Source organism: Panthera pardus, unplaced genomic scaffold (genome assembly GCF_024362965.1).
Source record: "Panthera pardus isolate Hobbes unplaced genomic scaffold, ASM2436296v1 HiC_scaffold_5, whole genome shotgun sequence".
Taxonomy (NCBI): Eukaryota; Metazoa; Chordata; class Mammalia; order Carnivora; family Felidae; genus Panthera; species Panthera pardus.
Window position 1 is genome coordinate 19,456,448 of NW_026526980.1, and position 24,027 is coordinate 19,480,474.

Here is a 24,027-nt window from a genome sequence, read left to right on the forward strand (position 1 = left end):
TGCACACTTAAGATCTGTGTACTTTACTTCATATAAATTATACCTCAACCAAACATTTTAAGGATGACAGTAATGAATCTAACAAATTGAACTAAAAAACAATCTGGGACCATACTTACACTAAAACTGACACTGGCTCCTGAGTGGATCAGCCAGGTAAGCAACTCTTGATTTCAGCTCAGGTCATAATCCCACAGTTCAAGAAACTGGGCTCTAAACTGACAGCAAGGAAACTGCCTGGGATTCTCTCTGTCTCTCTGCCTCTCCCCCACTCTTGCTTTCTCTTTTTCAAAATAAATAAGCATTTTTTTAAATTGTAAGTATTTAGGAAAGAAGGGCCTTCAACTTACTCTCAAATGGTTCCACAGTAACAGTTTGTGCATTTAGAAAGATCTAAAACAAATGTGAAATGTTAAAAAAGTATAAATCTAGGTGAAGAGCACATGAGTTCATTGTACTATTCTTTTGTTCAGTAGGCTTGAAATTTTTCAAAATTGAGTTTAAAAGTAGCAAGACCTTGGGGCCCCTGGTGGCTCAGTCGGTTGAGCGCCCGACTTTGGTTTGGGTCTCTCAGCTCATGAGTTCGAGCCCCGTGTCGGGTTCTGTGCTGACAGCTTGGAGCCTGGAGCCTGCTTCGGATTCTGTGCCTCCCTCTCTCTCTGCCCCAACCCACTCGCATTCTGTCTCTGTCTCTCTCAAAAATAAACATAAAAAAAAAAAAAAAATTTAAAAAAATAGCAAGACCTCATTTAATCAGTTTGGGGGAATGGGATAGTTTCCTCTAGAAACTGAAAATGATTAATGAAATATTACCTTTAAAAAAGTTTCTGTATGAAATCTAAAATGTGTTATACTGATGTGCAGGCAGCAGCTTACACCAATTAAATCAGAATCCCTAGGGGCAAAAGCCCAGGCATTAAGTACTTTTTAAGGCTCCCCAGGCAGTTCTATTGTGAAGACAAGATTGACCACCAGTGCCCTAGGTATGGCTTCTATCCATTGCTGTAACTCTAACCTCTGGGACCAACAATAGAGTCTCTTCACTTTTATTTCCTGGAGCACTTCAGAACGCTGAAGACCACCATCATGTGCCTCTTCTTCTCTTTAATCTTCTCTCTTCGGTGTGCAACAAATATTTCTAATTCATTTACATGCTCTGCTGGTCTCTAAATTATGGTGAAATAATCCAAAAATTCCATTCCCAGAGCACATGTACTCCAAGAGACATGTACAAGGATGTCCACAGCAGCATGATTCATAATATCACGAAACTGTAATCATCCCAAAAGTCCACCAACAGGAAATGGATAAAATGTAATATATTCATATAATGGAATACCATACAGTAATGAAAACTATAGCTGAATCAAATATTAATGAATCTCAGCAATAATGTTAAAGAAGCCAGATATGAAAACAATACATATGATTCCATTTATACAATGCTTAAATGCAGGCAAGACTAAATTCCATTGTTAGAAATCAGAATGGAGGGTGCCTAGGTGGCTCAGTCGATTAAGCGTCTGTCTCTTGATTTCAGCTCAAGTCATAATCTCAGTTTCATGAGTCTGACCCCCACATTGGGCTCTGCCCTGACAGTGCAGAGCCTGCTTGGGATCCTCTCTCTCCCTCTCTCTGCCATTCCCCCCATTCATGCCCTCTCTCTCTCAAAATAATAAACTTAAAAAAAAAAAAAAAAAAACTTATCAGAATGGTAGTTACTTGTGGGGAAAAAAGGAAGGGAGTGGTATTGGGAGGGATATAAAGGAGGTTTTGGAGTAAAGGCAATATTCAATTTCTTGATTGAATGGTGATTTTCAGATGTTTGCTTTGCGTTAGTTTATAAACTCTGTATTTGTTTGGGATATTTTCCTGCATGTATACTTCGAAATTTGAAATAAAATATGTTTAAGATTACCATGAGGCCCAAGATATGAAAATTCATTATAATCCTACAAAGCTTCACACACAGGGCAGAGACTTACCTGTGACTGCTATCCAACCCTTCCATTCCTCTTTTGACTCTGGAAGCAAGCTATCTGGGTTCAATCCCAGCTCTGCCTCTCACTAGCTGGGTGACATTGGGTGCTTGTTTCCTCAGCTATAAAATGTAAATAATGGTACCTGCTATCGATTAACTGTGAGGACTGAAGGAGTTAAGAAATATAAAGTGCTTAGAACACAGCCTGGAACATAGTAAGCACTCAGTAAATAGTGGTTGCTGCTACTACTCTTCCTATCTGGCCACAGGGTCTCTGTTGATGTGCACAGGAGAAGCTGGGGTGTTTCCAAGAAGGGAAACCACCAGCAGAAGGGAGGGGGTGGAGAGAAAGAAAAAAAAAATCCTTTCTTTCTCTTGGAGTGCCTAGGTAAAGGGAAATGCAGATTTTGCCATCGGTCACATGTCCAGTCTGGCTCTCGCCAAGAACCCGGGGAAAGTAGGGGAACAACAATTAGACAGGAGCATTTCACCACTAAAAAAGCTTTTTATTACAAAACAAATTCTAATAAAATCAGGCCTGGTTTTCAACCCCACCTCTGGGTTGAGGCCCCTAGGATGTGATGGGCTGGGGGAATTAGGGGGTGGTGGGCACTGAAAGAACAGAGCAGGCTGGCCTCTCCTCATCAGTCTCAGCTGCTGCCTCTTTTTAGAAAGGTCTAGAAGAGCTCTTCCAAAGCCCTTTGAGAGAGGCACCATCCTTCCAGCCAGGAAGGACCACTGCTCGCCCCAGACCCTAGCAATGCCGCACTGCAGGATCCAGGAGGTCTCGCTGATTCTCAGCAGAGGCCACCCAGGGTTACTCAGCCTGGGCGATGGCGTAGGAGAGCAGCCACAGAAGCAGAGGGCCCAGAATGAGGACAGCAAGCCAGACGGCAAAGCTGGCCAAGACGAAGTTCCGGGCCCGGGCCCCCCAGTGCACTGCCTCCTCGGACCGGCCTGCCTTATGCCGCTCTTCCGCCTGTGGGGGCAGGTTTTTGGTTAGGTTCTCCCCCTGCTTCTGACCCAAAGTACCCATTGTCCCACACCAATCCTCCATCCTTGTCATGGCTCAAAACCTGACACCCAAACCCCTAACCTCCCTTTCCAATGTCTATCTCTCAAGCCTCATCTGCAAAGCAAGTACCCACTCTGCTCTGTGTACTTCTCCAAGTAGCCATTGTCAGCTCACAAGATCACATATGGGAAAGTACTTTTCAATCCTTTTATTCCCTATCTTTTTCTACTCATCCCAGGTTCATTCAGAATCTGGAATCCTCGGCAAGAAACAACGAGCTATCTTGGAGTATTTAGCCCCGCCCCCCCACCTCCACGTCCAGTCAAACAACACTCCATTCTTATTAGCACCATGAGTCTCAACTCTCTCATTATTAAGGATTCTGTTTATGATTTTGACCTAATGAAGCCCAGAAATTCTCATGATGATAAGAATACAGTTTGATAGTTAAAATCCAACTAGGATTGAGAAAATTCCAGCATGATGTTTAAGTTATCCCATGTGGCCTTTCAAAAGGTCCATGTGCAGTTTTGGTTAGGTGTTTGGAAATGGTGAAGCCCTCTCCAAAACTCCACAGCTTCTTCCCAACTGCTACAGATCACTCTAATCACTGCTCAACTGCCTCGAGTTCTGCCCCTTCCAATCCATCTTCCATGCAGGCCTTGAGAGCAGATCTCACTGAAACACAAACCTGACCATGTCACTCTCCTCTCCAAAAACTCTTGAAAGTACTCCTCAGGGGGCACCAGGGTGGCTCAGTCGGTTAAGCGGCCGACTTCGGCTCAGGTCATGATCTCGCGGTTCGTGAGTTCGAGCCCCGCATCGGGCTCTGTGCTGACCGCTCAGAGCCTGGAGCCTGTTTCAGATTCTGTGTCTCCCTCTCTCTCTGACCCTCCCCCGTTCATGCTCTGTCTCTCTCTGTCTCAAAAATAAACGTTAAAAAAAATTAAAAAAAAAAGAAAGTACTCCTCAGTACTCTGAAGATAAAGTTTAAACTCCAAGCACAGCATTGGAAGCCCTTGGGAATCTGGGCCCTCTGGCTTCATCTGTCACTATTCCTCAGTGGTCCAGTCACGCAGAACTAATAGTCCAGGTACACACTGTTCCCTTTACCTGGAACGCCCTTTCACCTTTAGTCACTCATCCCCTAAGGTTATTTTCCTGTCACCTACTCTACTATACACATGTATGTAATCACACGTACGTACACTCCCTAGCTCCCCAAATGCCTTGTATTTCCTCTGTCACAGTACTGATGACCTGCATTCCAGCCATAATTATCCATTTTCGCAGTTCTCTCTTTCATTAGACGGTGAGCCCTTTGACAGCAGGCCCAGAGCCAAGCTCTGACAAGTACTTAGTAACTGTGTGATCACTGTAGATATAGATCAGATACACCAAACCATTGCCTAACTACACCCACCCCCCTGCTCCCATAGGAATTGCATTCCTCACCTTGATGGCAAACACAAGGGCCACGACTCCCAGGCAAGAGCAGCCACAGATAATGCTAGTAGCTGCCAGGTAGCGGAGGCGGAGCCAGCAGCAGCGGATGGGGGATGGAGAATGAGCAGCTTCCATGTTGCTCACCAAGGTGTCCACTGCCTTCTCCTCGTCCTCCATCACCTGTGGGCGATACAGTCAAGGTACTTGTAAGCCCAACAACTGAGCCATTGGCCTGGCGTGCTCAGACTCCACCCCTCTCTCTAATCTGTCCTCGTGACCTAGCCCAACTGTCAGGTAAGCTGCCTTATGCGGAATTCCTCCAGTGACTCATAGACCAAGAGAGGAAATGTGTGGCCGGAATCCTTTTTTCTCAGCCTAAGATTCGGAGCCTTTAAAGGCAAGCTGGTGTGAATATCGCATTATCTGTTTTGCTGTTTTGACATGTAGGGAAAAGGAAAATGACAGGAGCACACTGACAAGCAGGAGAAAAACCATCTCAAAAGCTGCTAGGAATCAGACTATATAAGTCAGTGACTTTAAACTGTATTTCAAAGGGCTTAAAATTTCCTGAAGTTCCTCAGAGGCTGCCCTTGAATATTGAGGGGTCACAAAATAGCACCCTAAGCCCTATACCCCACTTTAAGCAAAGCAATCATTTCATGTGAAAACACGGTGGATGACAACACAGGGATGGGGGAAAGGAAGGGGAAAATTATCCATTCAAGCTCTCTTTATAGCTGAGGACACTGAACACCAGAAAATCCTTACCTGCGTAAATCAGGGCCTCTTTTGCTATGCTGACTCCCTGCTACCTCCCCTCTCCATTTTAACCCAGGACCAGTCTGACCTCATAACCCACACAGAAACCTACATAATGATGCCTTGCTTAATCACTTCTCATTCCCCTAACTTCTCAAGTCCTCTGAGCTCTGGCATCAAACCACCTTTCCACCCTCATCTCCAACCATCCCCCTACATCCTACACAAAACAGAACCATTTGCAGTTCTCTGAACACAAGTAACAAAGGATAGATGGAAAGAGGAAAGGCAAGATAAGAAGAGTGCAAAGAATCTCTACCACAAGGCTGAAGAGTGGGTATGGGAAAAGAACTGCTGAGGTAAACACAGATGTAGTCATTGGGGGGGAATGCAAAGAGAGGGTCCAGAAGTGATCAAAGGAAACGTAAAAATGAACAGGGGCTCTTACCTGGCTATAGGCCTTGAGGGACTGTGAGTTTCGGCTCCTGCCTCAGGTTTGATTTGGCTTGGGTGGAGAAGGAGCTGACTCAGGTCTCCAAGCCAAGCCCAGGGGTGGGGTTGGGTGGCCAGCCACCTCCTGAAAAGCCCCAGGAGCTCGGAATGGGGTGTGGCTGACTCAAACTAGTTTGGCTAGATGGAGGGAAGCAAAAGGGGGATGGAGCAACTGGAGGTAGGATGCCTGCCTTCTGGAAAAGGAGTGAAAGCACCTGAGCAAGAGGAGTAAAAGCAGGGGAAAATCTGATGCATCAGAGAGCTCTGAGGGAAAGTCCAGAACTAAGGGAATAGGAGGAGAGAGAAAGTATGAGTTGGAGTGACTTAAAACTGAAACTTTAGGGAAAGACACCCTACCAGATCAGATTTGCCAATCTTCCCTCCTCTTGGGTGATTTCTACCTCAAAGACACATAATTCTGGGTTAGAGATCAGGTACTAGGGTTTTGGCAAGAACAAGAGAGAGGAGGAAAACGATGCCCAAGTTCCCACCCAACCCTCCACCAGACCAGAAAATCAGAAGCCTCCTTACGCGGATGCTCATACAGAAACTAAGTTTATTATTTTTTCTTCTTAAAAAAAAAAGAAAAAAAAAAAAAAACTCATGGTAGAGAAGAAGCCCCTCCCCCTTCCCCTAAAGGTGGGGGCTGTGAAAGATAGCTGGGGAATCAAGTACAAGGGGGTGGGGACAGAGACTATCTTGCCACCCTTAACACTGCCCAGCCTTGTGGGGTGGAAGGGAAGGGGGTATATGAAGAGCCCCGTTTCCATGACAACCAGTTGCCTACCCCCTACTTTGGTGGAAAGAAGGGAGAAGGCCCCTATGTCTCCCTGGAGGCTTTCCCCCTCAAAAGACTTCAAGTAGTGGTTAACAGAGTCAGGCCTGGTTGTGGAGGGAGAGGGGCCATGGCGGAAAGCCCAGGTGGAGGGGCAGCCCACTCACGTCTTGGCCTTGCGGCCTCTGTGACTAACGGTAGGGCCAGCCAGGTGGGAGGGGGCACTGCTGCGCAGGATACGCTGGTCCCCTTGGTTGGTGGCCCCACCAAGTCGACGGGGGCCAGGCCGGCGACGTAGGGTCCCATCCCCTTCCTCTTCCTCGCCTGAGGCTTCAGCCTCAGACTCCTCTACAGAACCCTCAGGTCCCAAGGGACTCGGGGGCTGTAGGCGGCCCCGCTTTGCCAGCCCAGGGCCCCCGCCAACTGGGGCCCCTGCCCGTTTGCGAGGCACCTTCTCAGTCTCTAGTGGGGGAACTAGAGACCCTGGACGCAGCCGGGTAGAGCGCAGTTTTGGAGCTAACGAGACCACAGGAGGTGTCAATTCTAACCCGCCTGGCCCACTATCTGCTAAATCCAGGTCATCCTGAATTACAGCCACCACCATGGACCCTTCACTCTTTCGCCCCCGCATTCCCTCTGCTTCAAGCCGCAAGCGGGCCAGGCGGGTGAGGGGGCGGCTTCCGTCCTCATCAGAGGAACTACCCTCACTCTCCCCCTGGCCCTGGGGTTGCCGCCGCCTCCCCAATCCACAGCTCTCGAGGACAGAAGAGCTGTCACGGTCCAAGACGGGGAGCTGGCTGGGCCGAGGTGATGGTGGATTCTTGGGAGGTCGACCCCGTTTCCGCTTGGGTGGGGATGTTGAAATGGTGAGATTGGTGACAGTGTTGGCGACAGTAGCAGTGGGACAGGCTAGGAGTGGTGGGAGTGGTGGCAGGGGAGGTGGTAGCAGGAGTGGCTGTGTCCGGCTCTCTAAGTTGCCATCCCCTGGAGAGGAAATGGTCCCAGGAATGGGCAAATCTCGTGCCTTAGGGGGCCGCCCACGCCTTCTTTTCTCCACAGGTGATAGGATGATGGGCTCGGGTCTGTGAATTGGCTGGGGTCCAAGAGGCTGGGACCCAGGACTAGGCTGGGGTCCCAGGACAGGCTCCGCAACAATAAGGGTCTCAGCCCCAGGGACTGGGTCAGCCCCATTGGTTTTTCCCTTAGAGGTGGATGAAGGTACCTCATCCACCCCTCGCCCAGCATCTGCTGGAGACCTGTTCTTCTTGGGGGGCCTCCCCCTCCGACGTTTCACAGCAGGAGGGGTGATGGCAAGAAGTGCCCCTTCTCCGTTCTCTGGGCTGCCCCCACCAGTCACCCCCAGCTCAATGCGACGGCGAGCTATGAAGGGTTGCTGGGTTGGGGTGGGCAGTGTGGATGGGGGAGCAGCTTCACAGGGCCCACCGGTGGGAGGTGAGGATTCTGGCCCCGACATGCTGCGGGCAGATGGGCTTCCCGGGCTGGTACCAGTCTCAGAGACCCCAGGCACTAGGGTGCTGGCAGTTCCCCGCTGCTGTCGCCGTCGCCTCACCAGTTCCTTTTCCTCTACCACAGTCACTAGCCGTCCCGGCAGCTTGCGAAGCACTTTGGGGCCTGGAGGCTGCCCTGGCCGACCAGCCCCCTGACCCCTAATTTCTACATCAGCACTGGTGCGACGCCGAGGGGGCCGGGCAGGTGAAGGACTCTCAGGTGAGGAGGTGGCCGAAGATGAGGTTGATGGGGCTGCGACCTCTGCTGGAACAAGTTCCTGTGGCTTCTCTGGGCTGGAGGTTGGGGTCTGGGCCTCCACCAGCTCTTCTGAGCTCTTGTCAGCCTCCAACGGCTCCTGAAGTAGCTCATCAGATGCTGCTGAAGGTGGGAGCTCCAGCCCATTGCTCTCACTCAGACAGGAGGGCACCTCCTCACCATCAGGCAGCACTGTGAGGATGGTCCCCTCAGCAGGCTCTGGCACTTCCTGCTCTTGACCGTTGGGGACGCTGTCAGCCTCCAGGGTTGGGCTAGGTGCAGAAGAGGCGAGAGAAAGGTTCTTCTCTGATATAGGCAGGATCTCAACAGCAACTGGCAACAGATCCTTAGGGGGCACAAGAGTAAGTGGGGAAGTCTCGGAACTGGCCATATCAGCCAGCTCCGGGGACTCGGTGGATGCCAATGCTTGTGCACACAGTTCTGTCTCAGGCCCCAAGCCCAAGGGGAGGTTGGTGACTGGGGGGGAGACGGGCACAGAAGGTAGACCAAGCAGGAGAGGGGAAGAAGGAGTTGAGAGAGAGGTTTGGGCTGGAGGTGGAGTATGAGCTGGCGGAGGTGTACAGGCAGGAGGAGGGGTACAGGCAGAAGAACAAGAGGGAGGAATCTGTGAAGGGGGAAGTGGAGGAGAAGGCAAGATATGAACAGGAAGCATGGTTATTGGATTTGGGGCTGAAATGGGGATCGGGGCAGGGATTGGAACAGGGATTGGGGCAGGAATTACAGCAGGAGCTGAAGCTGGAGTGGGTCGAGGCCTAGGTGCTGGCCGGGGAACTCTCTCCCTGGCAGGGCTGCAGCGTGGGGGTGTGGAAGTGCTGCGGGTATGATGGGTGGATGTGACAGGAGTGTGGTTTGCCCCTTGAGTCTCAGCCCGGGCTCCACGAAGACGTTCACTGACGCGAGTCCCTGGCCTTTCAGGGGCCTTGGCCTTCTTACTGCGCCGGTGACTGCCTCCACCAGTCCCACAGGAAACCTCATCCCCAGCCCCTGGCCCCTCCTCCTCCTCTTGGGGTAGGCGGAACACCTCCTCCTTGGCTTGGTCCAGGTCCTTGCGGGCAGCTTCCACTTGCTCCTACCAACAACAGAGCCCAAACAGTGGGTGGTCAGAGGGAGGCAAGCAGACTGGGACTCGTTAGAAAGAAGCAACTTCCCACTTCTATCCTCACCCCCTAGAAATACTCACTTCTGCCTGCTTGAGCTCCTCTCGGCTCACCTCCTCCAGTGAGGCTTCCAGGAATTTCATGGCATAACGCTCAATGGGGGTCAGCTGTGGGAAGAAGAAGCAGTGATGAACATAGGGACTTGGCAACCAGGGCCCATCACCCTTGATTATTTTCACCAGGGAAGATAGGAGGAGGATCACAAGGTCCAGAGGAAGAAGCTGAGAAGGGTGAGGTTAAGAACTAGTGGGTCAGACACTGACCTGTTCTACAAGGGCAGCGATTTCCTGCTCAGCCCGGGACATCTCTTCATCCTCAGCCCCAGGCCGGCCGGCCTCCTCTCCATCACCAGCAGGAAATCCATCATTCTCATTGAATTCTGCAAGCTCAGCCACCTGTTCAGCTTTGGCCTGGGTGGCTGCACGGATATCCTCTTCATCCTCTGCCCGACACAGTGCCTGCAAGGATGTGGGGAAGCAAAAAACCACAAAAATTAAAGAACTTTACATCTTGTAGTTCGATTCTGGCAAGAATCTGAAGCCAAGTTTACACCAAACCAGGTTTACAACAGAACTCAACTCTCTTCTGGGCCCTCAGAGTTACCAAAGCAATGCAGTATTTCCACATAGGATGAAACAGATTTGACTTGGCGGCCCACCAGTGACGAACTGTTTTTAGAAATCTCTAGCTCTGCTTCCTTTTCCATTCAAGTCAGCCTTAGATCTCCTTTAAAAAAAAAAAAAAAAAAAAAAACAATCCTAGGCTGCCTGGGCAGCTCAGTCAGTTAAGTGGCGACTTCAGTTCAGGTCACGATCTCGTGGTCCATGAGTTCGAGCCCTACGTCAGGCTCTGTGCCAACAGCTTGGAGACTGGAGCCTGCTTTGGATTCTGTGTCCCTCTCTGCCCCTTCCCCACTTGCCCTCTGTCTCTCCCTCTCAAAAATAAACATCTAGAGAGAAAAAAAAAGTCCCAGGGCGGCCTGGGCAGCTCAGTGGTTAAGGGTCCAACTTGATTTTGGCTCAGGTTGTGATCTCATGGTTTTGAGACTGAACCCCAAGCTGGACTCCACGCTGGGCGCGGAGCCTGCTTAAGTCTGCCCCTCCCTTGCTTGTGCATGTGCACTCTCACTCAAGATAAATACGTGAATAATAAGAATAAAAATAATTTTAAAGAGCAGTCCCAGAGGAGCGCCTGGGTGGCTCAGTCAGTTAAGTGATTATGGCTCAGGTCATGCATTATCTCACAGTTTGTGAGTTCGAGCCCCACATCGGGCTCTGTGCTGATTGTGTAGGATGTGTTAGAATTCTCTCTCTGCCCCTCCCCCAATGGTGATCTCTCACTCTCTCAAAGTAAACCTTAAAAAAAAAAAAAGTCCCAGAAAGCTTTAGTTTTTATTTTTTTAATGTTTATTTCTCAGAGAGAGAGAGAGAGAGAGAGAGAGAGGAGCGAGCGAGCATGAGTGGGGGAGGGGCAGAGAGAGGGAGACACAGAATCGAAAGCAAGTTCCAGGCTCTGAGCTGTCAGCACAGAGCCTGATGCGGGACTTGAAGTTGTGAACTGTGAGATCATGACGTGAGCCGAAGTTAGACGCTTAACCCACTGAGCCACCCAGGTGCCCCCAGAAAGCTTTACGCAAAAATCCCCAATTCTTCTTTGCCTCAAGATCCATCTTGACAACACACTACCACATCTTGTCTTTTCCTTGAAATGAATATCCAGGAAGCTCATACCAAAGTCACCAAGAGATGCAACCTAGAGTGTGCTCAGCAATGAGGGCAAGGCACTTGGTAGGGAAAAAACATCTCCATGGTCTCTACTACTTCTGAAAAAATACAAATGCCCAGCCCTTGCCCCCCAAAATCACAACTTGGTATATTCTGAGATGGGGTCCCAGGAATCAATCCTTTAAAAACCTCTCAGGGAGCCGAGGGGGGAATCCCTGGGTGGCTCAGTCAGTTCAGTGTCCGACTTTGGCTCAGGTCATAATCTCATGATTCGTGAGTTCAAGCCCAACATTGGGCTCTCTGCTGTCAGCACAGAGCCTGCTTCTAATCCTCTGTCTTCCTCTCTCTCTGCCCCTCTCCCACTCCTCTACTTGTATGCATGCACTCTCTCAAAAAAAAAAACAAACATTAAAAAAGAACATACTGGGGCACCTGGGTGGCTCAGTCAGTTAAGCGTCCGACTTTGGCTCAAGTCATGATCTCACAGTTCATGCGCTGGAGCCCCACATCAGGCTCTGTGCTGACAGCTTGGAGCCTGGAGCCTGCTTCAGATTCTGTGTCTCCCACTCTCTCTGCCCCTCCCCCACGCACACGCTGTGTCTTTCTCACAAAAATAAACATTAAAAAAAAATAACATATTAAGGGGCACCTGGGTGGCGCAGTGGCTTAGGTGTCTGACTCCTGACTTTGGCTCAGGTCATGTTCTCATGGTTTGTGAGATTGTGCCCCATGTCAGGCTCTGTGTGGACAGCACAGAACCTGTTTGGGATTCTGTCTGTCCCTCCCTTGCTTGCACAGGAGCACGTTCTCTTTCAGAAGTAAATAAATGAACATTAAAAACATTTTTTTAATATTTAAAAAATAATAATAAAAACAGTTTTAAATGAAAAGCTCTTCAGGGGCACCTGCCTGGTTCTGTCAGCAGAGCATGAGACTCTTAATGTCAAGATCATGAACTCAAGCCCCACATTCAAGTGGGCATGGAGCCTACTTAAAAATAAATTATTTAAAAAAAAAAGTAAATAAAATAAAATAGTTTTTCGGGGCACTTGGCTGGTTCAATTGGTGTAATGTGTGATTCTTGATCTCAGGGTCATGAGTTCAAGCCCTATGTTGGGTGTAGAGCCTATTTTAAAAAAATTAAAAACCAAAAAACTTTCCAAGTGATTCTACTATGCACTGGTGTTTGAAAAATAAGAGGTTACACCACATAGAAAGCACTTCTTACATCCATTATGCCATTTAAACCTCAGTTACTTCCTTCTCATTAGCTTTCAAAAAGTGGAAAGTGAGACTCATAAGATTAAACACACTTGACTTAACAAACAATTATTAAGAAGTACTGTTAGAATTCAAATCTGTAACTGAGGAGTCCAAAGCCTTTTTTCTATGAAATCTTGTGAACCAATAAACAATCTACTCCCAACCATCAAAGGCCAACAGTAGGGGTGTGCCTGAGTGGCTAAGTTGGTTAAGCTTACGACTCTTGCTTTCAGCTCAGATCATGATCTCATGGTTTGTGAGATCAAGCCTTGCATCGGGCTCTGTGCTGACAGCAAGGAGCCTGCTTGGGATTCTCTCTCTCCCTCTCTCTACCTACCCCTCCTGTTTGCCCATGTTCTCTCTCTTCTCAAAAATAAAAATGAATAAACATGAAAAAGAAAAAAAGAAAGAAAAGGTCAACAGTAATCTGGGAAGCAGCAAAAATGTCCTTTCCCCCTACAAAAGCTCAATGGGCTGAGAAACCATAGACATCATAACTATTAGCTCTGCTCTATAGATTGCCCACTCTTTTTTCACCTGCTCTAGGATATGGGTCTGCTTGCTGGCCACAGTCTCTTCCTCCTCTTCAGGGGCAGAGGGTACAGATGAGCCAGGTGGCTCTTCCAGGGGCATATCAAACAGCTCTCGGATGGTCTGCTTTGGAGAGAACAGAGGAAGAAGTGTCAGCCAATAGAATGCTGGGCCCCGGTCTACAACTATGAGATGACAGCTCTTAGAAATAGAAGTGCCACTAGTTGAAAAGGCAGGTTGAGGCCAAAGCATCCTCTTTAATAAGCAGAAGTAATTCTCTCCTCCATAGGCTGGAAGATCTTAGTACCTGTTTAAAATAGGCTGTGGTGAAGTTGCCTCCCTCAATGGCCATGTCTCCCAACATTCTCTTTTGATTTGCCTTTTTTAGGATGTTCTCCTCCACTGTCCGTTCACTGATGAGTCTAGGGAGTGATGAAGGCATGTGTAAATAGCCAAATACATTAATAAAACCCTATCAGTAAAGAGGATACAACATGAGGGAAGACTAGGCAATACCTGTAGATGTGGACATCTCGGGTCTGGCCAATCCGGTGACAGCGATCCTGGGCCTGAGCATCCATGGTGGGATTCCAGTCGCTGTCATAAAAAACAACAGTGTCTGCTCCTGTAAGGTTTACACCCACGCCCCCACTCCGAGTTGAAAGGATAAAGCAGAATATGCGTTTGTCTGCATTGAATCGTTCCATCAAAGCCTAGAGAGAAAAAAAAAAGGTAGTATTAGGAGACAGAGGCTCAAAAACAGACCCAAGGCTTAGTGGGGCCCCTTCTGGGAGACAGTAGCTGAAGTAAGCCTTTGAGGGCTACAGATGCCTGGGTTACCTGTCTCTGTTCAACTCTAGTAGACCCATCCAGACGCAAGTAGAGGTGGCCGTGGTAGGTAAGAAACTGTTCCAATACATCCAGCATTCGAGTCATCTGGGTGAATATGAGCACCCGGTGGCCCTCTGCCTTGAGCTGTCGCAACAGCACTGCCAATGTTTGCAACTTCCCTAAAGAAATATGAACGGGTACAGGGAATTTGCTCTAAGCTGGAATAGGGAGAACACTTAGTACTGAAAGGTTGTAGTTGAAAGATAATAAAAGCTTTAGGCCAGGGTTTCAATTAGCCTAGGAAATCAAAAATTTAACTTTATTTTCTTCCCTTAAGGAGTCCCCTCTTTAGTCTGCTCCTTTCTTGGATCTAATTTCTCTGGGTCTAACCAGAGGTAGGATAACATACAGACCCATGGGGGAAAAAAAGGAATCCTCAATGGTGGTACTACAATCCTTAGGTACTACAATGAATTATGCCCGCTGAAACAGATAGATTTATAGGACAAATGTCAACAACACCAGCTGGCAGTCATGGCTAACATACAGGGATTGAAGAGCACTGAGATCAGAACCAGGGAGAGAGGATCTTATGAGGTTATCTAGTTAAACCTCCCATCAAACATAAAAGTTAACTTCTATAACATTTCTGATTAATCGTTTTGAATGCTTTTAATAGACTTTCAACTGATCTACTCTAAATGGGTTCATACGTTACAAAATTATTTTTTTTACTAAAATATTTATCGAAGGGCGCCTGGGTGGCTCAGTCAGTTAAGCACCCGACTTAAGTTCAGGTCATGATCTCACAGTCTGTGAGTTTGAGCCCCACGTCAGGCTCTGTGATGACAGCTCGGAGCCTGGAACCTGCTTCCAAGTCTGTGTCTCCCTCTCTCTCTCTGTCCCTCCCCCACTCATGCTCTGTCTCTCCCGCTCTCAAAAATACACATTAAAAATAATTTTTTAATATTAAAAAAATAAAATGTTTGAGTACACATTGATAAAAATTTTGTTGTCTGATGTTCTAAAGCATTTAAGAAATTCCCAAAAAACGTTACTACAGAAATATTAAGGGGCGCCTGGGTGGCTCAAGTCTGTTAAGCGTCCAACTCTTGATTTGGCTCAGGTTGTGATCTCACATTTTGTGGAGCTCTGCACTGACAGCGAGGAGTCTGCTGGGGATTCTCTTTCTCTTCTCTCTCTCTCTCCCCCTGCTTGTGCTCTCGCTCTCAAAAGTGAATAAACACTTTTATTCATTTTTGAGAGAGAGAGATAGAGGGAGAGGGGGGGGAGGGGGAGGGAGAGAATGAGCAGGGGAGGGGCAGAGAGGGAGACACAGAATCTGAAGCAGGCTCCAAGATCCAAGCTGTCAGCACAGAGCCCAAAGCAGGGCTCGAACTCACAAACCATGAGATCATGACCTGAGCTGAAGTCAGACGCTTAACCAACTGAACCACCCGGGCGCCCCAATAAACATTTTTTTTTTTAAAAGAAAGAAATATCTCTGCAGCGTTGTGGCAGAAACAATTCATTCCTGTGTCCAAAAGACATTCTTGCTTAACAGAACCTGATTTAACACTGTGGACACCTGGCAGAGAGCCCTTGATCCCAGAGAGCCCCAACCAATCCTAAAAGATAAATCATGATTGGTCTAAATGAGCCACAGTTCCTCTTTGCCATTTCCCTTTTTTTAGTGATTAATCTAGGGATGGGCAAATGGCCCAATTTAAGCCAATGAGTCGTGAAGCACAGTCAGCGGGGAGAACTCGGCCCTCCACCCCCCAAAAAAGAGAAACTTGCTTAGAGTCTTTGTCTCAACCCCTGCTTCTTGCTCAAAGCATTGCTGTGCTCCCTGGAGTTATGGCAGCCATGGTAAGACCATTAAGAAATAAACATGAGACTACAAAGATAAAAGCTAAGGATGATAAGCAATGGAGAAAGACCAGAAGGTTCCTGGATCCATGAAAACACCAGTAAGCTGAGCCAGTCATATACCACTATTCTCAGAAATTCTCATTAAGTAAACACTAAATGTTCTTGTGGTTTAAGCCACTATTGGTCGGTTTTCTCTTATTTGCAGTCAAATGTATCCTAACCAAAACCAAGAAAAAAGTTCCTTGTGTTTTCCCAAAAGAAAAACTAGTTACCATGCCGTCTTGTACCACACACTTTTCCCCAAGAATCTGAAAACTCTGTTGTACTATCTTATCTGTCACTGTATCCCAAATGGTTAGCAAAATACAACAGATATTCACAAAATAATCACTGAATCAATGAATAAATGAGTTAGCACACATTTTCAACTTTCATCAAATTCACAAATGCCAAGAATGTAGCATAAAGGCCTACATTTCTCTGTCTTGCCTATAAGCATAACCTGAACAACTGTCTAATGTTTAATGAAATTCACAAAGACCTCATGTACAGCAGCTCTCTGAAGTAGCAGTATCGCTACTAAAAGAGGGGAAGAGGTCAAGGGATCCTCACTGGACAATGAACTTACCACAATCATACTGGATGAGCCTCAAGTCAGGGAACTGGGTGCGCATGTTACACACAATACGGTGCAAGGGGCGAGCCCGGGGCCAGAGCTCACAGGCCAACTGCTCCTGGAAGGCTGCCTGACGTGGGGCCAGCCAAGGAGGTGGGTGGCAGGCATGCAGGGAAGGGGGAGGTGCCTCCACAGGAGGCATGACAAAGATGAACCTGTGAAGAAAGAAGGCAAGCAGTATAAAAGGTGGAATTCTGAAAGGCCCCAGAAGTGCACCTTCACCAGCCCTAACCACTACATCCACTCAGAGGCCCCAAGACCCGCTTCCCATTAACACTTAGCCCTGCCAACCTCTCAATGATTTCTGACAGCTGGTCTAGTCGTTGCTGGGGAAACAGTACAGCCTGGCGGGCAGCCTCGGTATAAGTCCAAAAGGTGGGGTGGCTGGGGCCAGGAGAACGAGGGCCGATGGGGCTGGCAACAGGTTGGGGCAGGGTACAGAAATCCAGGACTTCAGTCCCATACACAGGTGCCAGGGCCCCATGAGCCTCACTAAGTTGGAAAATCCGTTCCAGGCGTTCAGACCGCTGCCGCTTCCGCTTTTCCTCCAGAGAGTCCTGGGATGAGGAAAAATACACACACACACACACACACACACACACACACAGAAAAAGTAATCAGTATCCTCACAGAAAACCTGACCATTCCTCCCCGAATTAACCATAACTGATGTAAACTGTAAGACTCAAAATTACGTTATGTTTTTAGTGGTTTTCCAAGTTGTCAATAATGCATGTTATACCTCTCATAAGGTTAAATGAAGTAACTTCTCTGCAAGAAAAAACTGATCTTCCCTTGTATGCTACCAAAGCAGAATGCCTGAATATTTAAAATTAAGACCTGCATATCCAACAAGCTTATAAAATAGAGGATTTCTGGGAATTTTCTTAAATAACTCTGCAACACTCAAGTTAATTTACTTCCTTGAAGTGGATCCAGAACAATTATTGAAAGCCTTCCTCAAATTCCTGACCAGGACACAGAGGGGCTAATCAAATCCATGGCAGGTTTCTGCCAAGGGCCAGACTGGAATGGGGTAGGATGGCAACATCTAATCAGACATCTAGGTATCATCACCCTAAGAGAGAAAAGGGGAGCGCCCTGGCAGATAGGAAATCTATAGAACTTTGATCCAGTTCTTCCCCATCACTAGCGTTTTCGGTTTCACAGGTTGTGACAAAACTCTTTTCTGCAGCACTTACCACATTTGTATGATTCTTTGATTAATGTTTTCTATCCGAAACTGTAGCCCCATATTAACACAAAACATATTTGATTCTGCTATTCTCACCCACTATCTAGCTGTTATCTGGCACCTAGTAGGCTGTCAATAAATAGTTGTTATTAGAATGAACAGATGAAGGAGGCTGGATCCTAGCAGACAGTCCTGAATAAAAGTAGTGTCCCAAATTTCCCTTCTTGACTATTCCCTTTAAACTTGACCTCTTGGCTCCTAGTGATCAAAGTGAAAAAGGAAAGCATCCTAGCAGAACAGGCCAGGGTCTCAAGAGTAGTAGCAAAGAAGAAAACATTTGCAAATCATATTTCTGAGAAGCTATTTGTATTCAGAATATATAAAGAATTCTTTCAAATAAAATAAAATAAAATAACCCAATTAAAAAGGGCAGGGGTGCCTGGCTGGCTCAGTCAGTAGAGCATGTGACACTTGGTCTCAGGGTCTTGAGTTCAAAACCACACTGAGTATAGAGATTACTTAAAAAAAAGTATTCAAAAAAATTATAAAAATTTAAAAAATAAAAATCAGGGGTGCCTGGGTGGCTCAGTTGGTTAAGCATTCTTTGGCTTAACTTTGGCTCAGTCATGATCTCGCAGTTCACAAGTTCGAGCCCTGCATCAGGCTCTATGCTGACAGCTCAGAGCCTGGAGACTGCTTCAAATTGTGTCTTCCCCTCTCTCTGCCTCTTTCTTGTTTGCACTCTCTCCCTCAAAAATAAACATTAAAAAAAATTAAAAATAATGCAAAGGATCTGAATATCTAACATTTCTTCAAAGAAGATACACAAGGGCCAACCACTGAAAAGATGCTCAACATCATTAGCGATAGCGATTAAGAAAACACAAATCAAAGGGGTGCCTGGATGGCTCAGTTGGTTAAGCATCCAACTTCAGCCTAGGCCATGATCTTGCAATTTGTGAGTTTGAGCCCCATGTCGGGCTCTGTGCTGACAGCTTGGAGCCTGAAGCCTGCTTCAGATTCTGTCTCCCTCTCTCTCTGCTCCTCTCCTGCTCATGCTGTCTCTCAAAAATAAATAAATGTTAAAAAAAAAAAATTTTTTTTTTTTTTAAAAGAAAGAAAACACAAATCAAAACCACAAGATACCACTTCACATCCACTAGGATAGCTATGTTGGCAAAAATGTGGGGAACTTGAAACCCTTATATCCTGCCAGTGGGAATGTAAAGTGGTACAGCTGCTTTGAAAAACAGTTTGGTAGTCTTCAAACAGTTAAACACAGTTACTATCTGACCCAGCAATTCTGTTCCTGGCATACATCCAATAGAAGTGAAAGCATAAGAAAGACACAAAATCTTACACATGAATGTTCATAGCAGTATTATTCATAAGAGCCAAAATGTAAAAATAATCCAAGTGACCCCATCAATTGATGAATAGACATATTAAATGTATATCCACACAATGGAATATTATTCAACAACAAAAAAAGGAAGTACCAACGTATGCTACAATGTGGATGAACCCCAAAAACCCTAAGCTAAATGAAAAAAGCTAGTCACAAAAGACCATACACCATACGACTCCATAGGCAAATCTAAAGAGACAGAAAGTAATGGTTGCCAAAGGTTAGGAGAGATGGAATGGCTGGAAGATGACGGCTAAGGGTGTGGGGTTTCTTTTTAGGAACATGCAAATGTTTTATAGTTGACTGCAATGATGGTTGCACGTATGTGAATATACTAAAAGCCACTAGACTGTACACTTCACGTGGATTAGTTGGATGGTATGTAATCTTTATCTCAAGCTGCTTAAAGAAAAAGAGCGTTAAGAAGCTTCTACCTACTTGCAGAGCAAACAAAATTTAACATAGACCATAGGGTTACCACCCTTGGGCAAGAATCTAGTTCTCTTCTACTTTGAACAAGCCAGACCAACCTGACAGCATTAGAAAAAGATGAAAGGTGGAGTCAGTGGCACTGATGGAGTGGGCGACTGGGGCTAAGGCAAAGAATAAGAAGCAGCTCTGAAAATAAAGGGAGGGGCACCTGGGTGGCTGAGTTGGTTAAGCCTCTGACTCTTGATTTCAGCTCAGGTCATCATATCACAATTTGTGAGTTCGAGCCCTCCAGCGGGCTCTGCATTGACAGAGCAGAACCTGCTTGCGATTCTCTCTCTATCCCTCCCTCTGTCCCTCCCTACTCCATCTCTCTCAAAATAAACTTAAAAAAAGAAAACAAAAAAAAAAGGGGAAGAAAAGAAGAAAAAGACCAAGAAGGCCTGGAACGATTTTTTAGATCTTTCTTCCTGTTAGTTCCTGTGTTATTTACTCTCATTTGAACTGTAAGCTGAACTTAACCAAACATATACAGAACCATACATATGACAGGAAAAAAAGCAGCTATCACAAAGCTCATGAAAGGACAGGGAACAGAGTTCTTTTATTGCCCACTTAATCACCGTGAAGGTTTAAAAAAAAAAAAACAAAAAACATGACCATCACTCAGAGGATCATCTTTAGGGAACTGTATTCCATGACTTCCCTCAGAAATTCAAATACTTAATAAACGCAATGGTTCTAGCAACCAAAAAAAGTCTATCTCTGTGGAATGCCTCCTGTGTGGAAAGGAGAAAGCAACAGAGTCAGCACATCTGAGTTCTCACAACTCATGTAACCTTTATAATTTATAACATCATATAGTGGGCTAGTTTCTTCATCTATAAGATGGGGCAATTAGATGCCAACACTAACTCAACAGTGAGCAAGTACCAAAAAGACCAATAACAAGACAGCCTTGAACATATCAGTAATTCATAGTTGTAAAAGCACATTAGGGAGGCACCTGGGTGGCTCAGTTGGTTGGGGATCTGACTCTTGATTTTGGCTCAGGTCATGATCTCATGGTTTTTGAGTTCAGGCCCCACATCAGGCTTTGTACTGACAGCATGGAGCCTGCTTGGGATTCTCTCTCTCCCTCTCTCTCTGCCTCCCTTGTGCACATGCTATCTCTCTCTCAAAATAAATACAAATTTTAAAAATATTTAAAATAAATAAATAAAGGCACAATAGGTCCTCAGGTACCCCTCTGAGAAAGGCAGAATATGGATTATTATTTTTTAAATGTTTATTTTTGAGAGAGAGACAAGAGTGCGAGCAGGGGAGGGGCGGAGGGAGACACAGAATCCGAAGCAGGCTCCAGGCTCTGAGCTGTCAGCACAGAGCCCAATGTGGGGCCTGACTCCACAAATGGTGAGATCATGACCTGAACCAAAGTCAGACGCTTAACCAACTGAGCCACCATGCCAGAATATGGATTATTATTCCCATTATACAGATAAGAGTACAGGCCCAGGGACTTGTCCAACCGCACACTCAAGCATCAGGTTTACAAAACTAGGCTTTGTAATTTACCAAGATAAAAATGACATTATTCTATTCCATCCACTCTACCAACACTCCAAAGAAACCCAACTGCCTTCCCTCTCCTTTGAGGCAATAAAACTTACCAGATAGAAAGGGGAACGAGGTGGTGGTGGGGGTTGGCGTCGAGGCCGGGGACCACTGAACGAGGTAGCAGTGGAAGGAGGGCTGGGGGGACCAGGGCGCAACGTCAGTGTCTCAGGCTCATCCTTGGGAACAGGCAGCCGGGATACCATGGTGACAGGCAAGGGAGCAGCGCCAGATGCCGAAACCACAAGGGAAGATGCCTGGGAAGCTGGGGCCTGTGTTGAGACTGGGGCCAGCGCCAGAGTCTGGGCTGCAGCTGGACCCAAGGTGGGCACCGGAACTGGGGCAGGGCTCAAGGTCAATGTTTGCACTGAAGCTGGGGTTAGGAGTGAAGCAGATGACGATACCGGAGCCAAAGTCAGCGTGTGAGCTGGGGCTGAGCCCACTGGAGAAACTGGCGTCAAAGGGGGAGCCAGAGACAGCGTCTGAGATGGACCCAGTGGTGGTCCTGGTGCCAAAGACAGTGTCTGGGCTGGAGTTGGTACTAGGGATGACGCTGGAGTCAATGACAATGTCTGAGCTGGAAAAGGCCCCTGAGGGTTCCCCATTCCCAAAGAGAGGGTCTGAGATGGAGATGAGCCCCCAAGGGTGGATGCTAAAGTTGGGGCTAAGGCCAGTGTCTGTGTAGAAGCCGGGCTTGGGAGAGGTGACGGAACAGGGGCTGGTACCATAGTCTGACTTGATGATGGAGCCAACACAGGAGCTGGGGCTGGCACCAGTGAAGAAGCTGAAGCTAAAGGAGTTCCTGGAGTAGATGAAGAAGCTAGAACTGGAACCGGAGTCTGCGATGGAGCCAGGACAGGAGCAGGACCTGGCGATGGGGCCAGGACTGGAAGAGGAGCCAGAGAAGGAGCTGGAGAAGGAGCCAGGATTGCTGTCTGTGGAGCCACCATGGGAGCCAGAGAGGTGGCTAGAGCCTGAGATGCAGAAGGTGCTGGAGCCAGAAGGGAAGCCTGAGCTGGAGCTGGATTTGGTGCTGCCGGAAAAGGGCTGGCCAGAGCAGAAGCTGGTACCAATACAGGTGAACATGCTGGGGCCATGGCTGAGTTCAACCCTGGAACATGTGAAGAGGCTGGAGCCAACAACAGAGGGTGACCAGTTGCCTGAGATGAAGACAGGGATGGAGTTGTGGCCAAACCCAGAGTCAAAGCTGACGCTGATGGGGAAGCCCCAGCTGGTGCCAAAGAGGGAGGTCCAGGAGTCGCTGAGACAACAGGTGCCAGTGTTGGAGTCACATTGGTCAACAGAGCCGGGCCAGAGGCCGAAACAGGCAAGGAGGCCGAAATGGGGATGGTGAGTGGAGCTGAGGCCGGGGCAGGAGGCGTGGTAGAGACAGAGATGGGAAGTGAAGATGACACTGGGATGGAGACTGTAGAGGACACAGGACTAGCAAGGGGAGAGGAATTGGGAACCGGCATTGGAGAAGCTGGCCCAGGGAGTGGGGACTGCACGGGGAGAGGAGAAGAGATGGTCAAGGGAGCAGCTCCGGGTGCTGAAGCTGTGGAGACAAAGCATGAGTTAGCCCCAGAATTCTTTTCTTGCCCTATTATCCTTTCCCTTACCCCCACACTTCACGTGTTTCCCAGAAAACATTCACTCCCACACCATGAAGTCAAAGATTCAAGGAATCTGACAATTTAACATTTCCTTTCCCTCCAACGTTCTAAGAAGTAAATTCTAAAATGAGGCAAGGGCTCGGCAGCCTAGTTCTGGGGCCTACTACAAAGCAAGTCAGTATGCTGTTAAACAAGGAATCTGTTGTGACTAAGAAACCCCTCGGGGCCACCCTATCTCCATTCCTGGCAAAAACATCTGCTCTTAAGCCACCTGGACTCACCACTGACTTCAGGCGAAGGACTGTGGACCAGCTTGAGAAGGGGCCTCACCAGAGTGGACGTGGGAATGGGGGCTCGAGCAGTACCCAGAGTAGGTGTGGGTAGCCGGCCAGGGGTTAACGTGGGGCGTGGAGTCAACACAGCTGGAAGCCCAGAGCTTGGAGGCCGGGGTGCTGGGGCCAACGGAGGAACAGGAGTCAGTCCATCCCGAGGGGCCTGTCTCACTACAATCTTCACCACGCCTGTATTATTCACCATGGTTGGTGGCACTGCAAGAGGAAGCTACATTGAGGAGAAGGTAGAAAAGAAACAAGAGACCCAAAGGATGGAAGAAGTCCAGGGGCAGGAGAGGGCAGCAGACAGATACTGGAGATACTGACAAGGGAAAACAACACTGAGGGAAGGCTGGACAGACAGTAGCCCAGGGCATGCCTGAAAAGACCAAGGCCAGCAAGGGCTAAGTAAATAGGAAGGCCAGGCGCCTCACCCTGGTTAGCAGCAAGCGGAAGGCTGAGGCCAGTGGGGGCAAGGGTGGTGCTGGGGGTCGAAGAAGGCAGCACAGAGACAGGGGTGGGGCCAGGGGTCGGGGCCACGGCCTGGATGAGAGCCACATGGGCAGGCTGGCTGATGAGGTGGTGCTGCCCCCCTGCTGACACCAGGTGCACCACATTCCCTGGGTTAAGGGAAGAGAGAAAGAAAGAGAAGCAGCTATCAGCCGGAGGAGGGTAGAGGCAAGGGCAAGAGGAAAAGGAAAAAACAGAGAGGGGATAACTTCTCTAGAATGACCTCATCCCTTTTTCAAAAGACCCCTTCCAAACATTCCCCTGGGCCCCACCCACCAAAAGCTAGGGAAAGAAACATAAAGGCTGACGTTTGAAAAGAGCAACAAAAACAGAGACAAGGAAGTGGAGAAAAAAGGCAGGACAGGGGGTGGGTTTTACCTACTTTGCAGCGGGCGGGGCTGCCCCACAGCAAGCTGGCGCACCTGCGCACCAGTCAAAGTCAGCTTGTTGCCCTGGATCTGGAAGGTGAGAGGTTTGCTTCCCCCTGCACTAGCCACTGGACGCTGTGCCAGTGAGGCCAACTGCCCGATGCTGACCACTTCGCCTGCTAGGAACAAAGAAAGAGTCTAATGTAAACAAGGGTCATCCTAATGCCCCTTCACCTGATGAGGCACAA

General features: G+C 47.8%; 2 protein-coding genes across 5 annotated transcripts in view; both read right to left on the reverse strand.

Annotated features, from left to right (window-relative positions):
• Positions 1–2,466: 2,466 nt before the first annotated feature.
• TMEM265 (transmembrane protein 265) lies at positions 2,467–6,196 on the reverse strand. Its single transcript, XM_019436204.2, has 3 exons — positions 5,650–6,196; positions 4,452–4,622; positions 2,467–2,960 (listed from the first exon to the last, which is right to left on the reverse strand). The coding sequence occupies exons 2-3, from the start codon at positions 4,617–4,619 to the stop codon at positions 2,799–2,801; spliced, it is 330 nt and encodes a 109-aa protein (XP_019291749.2). The 5' UTR covers positions 4,620–4,622; positions 5,650–6,196; the 3' UTR covers positions 2,467–2,798.
• A 36-nt stretch (positions 6,197–6,232) lies between these two features.
• SRCAP (Snf2 related CREBBP activator protein) overlaps positions 6,233–24,027 on the reverse strand; it is a 35,326-nt gene continuing 17,531 nt past the window's right edge. For 2 of the 4 annotated variants that reach the window (XM_019436183.2, XM_019436184.2), the window contains exons 22-34: positions 23,794–23,958; positions 23,336–23,521; positions 22,851–23,117; positions 21,013–22,511; positions 16,602–16,867; positions 16,263–16,465; positions 13,769–13,938; positions 13,445–13,641; positions 13,236–13,350; positions 12,935–13,054; positions 9,674–9,868; positions 9,434–9,517; positions 6,233–9,322 (exon numbers count right to left, since the gene is read on the reverse strand). In XM_019436183.2, the coding sequence (XP_019291728.1) occupies positions 6,632–9,322; positions 9,434–9,517; positions 9,674–9,868; positions 12,935–13,054; positions 13,236–13,350; positions 13,445–13,641; positions 13,769–13,938; positions 16,263–16,465; positions 16,602–16,867; positions 21,013–22,511; positions 22,851–23,117; positions 23,336–23,521; positions 23,794–23,958 (6,158 nt within the window). In that variant the 3' untranslated portion in view covers positions 6,233–6,631. The remainder of the gene's footprint in view (positions 9,323–9,433; positions 9,518–9,673; positions 9,869–12,934; positions 13,055–13,235; positions 13,351–13,444; positions 13,642–13,768; positions 13,939–16,262; positions 16,466–16,601; positions 16,868–21,012; positions 22,512–22,850; positions 23,118–23,335; positions 23,522–23,793; positions 23,959–24,027) is intronic. The other 2 variants (XM_019436185.2, XM_019436186.2) reach the window with 2 other exon arrangements.

What these genes read in the sequence shown, in the direction of transcription:
- TMEM265 (XM_019436204.2), bottom strand. Translation starts at nt 4,619, where the DNA reads ATGGAGGACGAGGAGAAGGCAGTGGACACCTTGGTGAGCAACATGGAA. An exon ending in CCCTTGTGTTTGCCATCAAG is followed by an intron (nt 2,961 to 4,451) that starts GTGAGGAATGCA and finishes CTGCCCCCACAG; the next exon opens with GCGGAAGAGCGGCATAAGGC.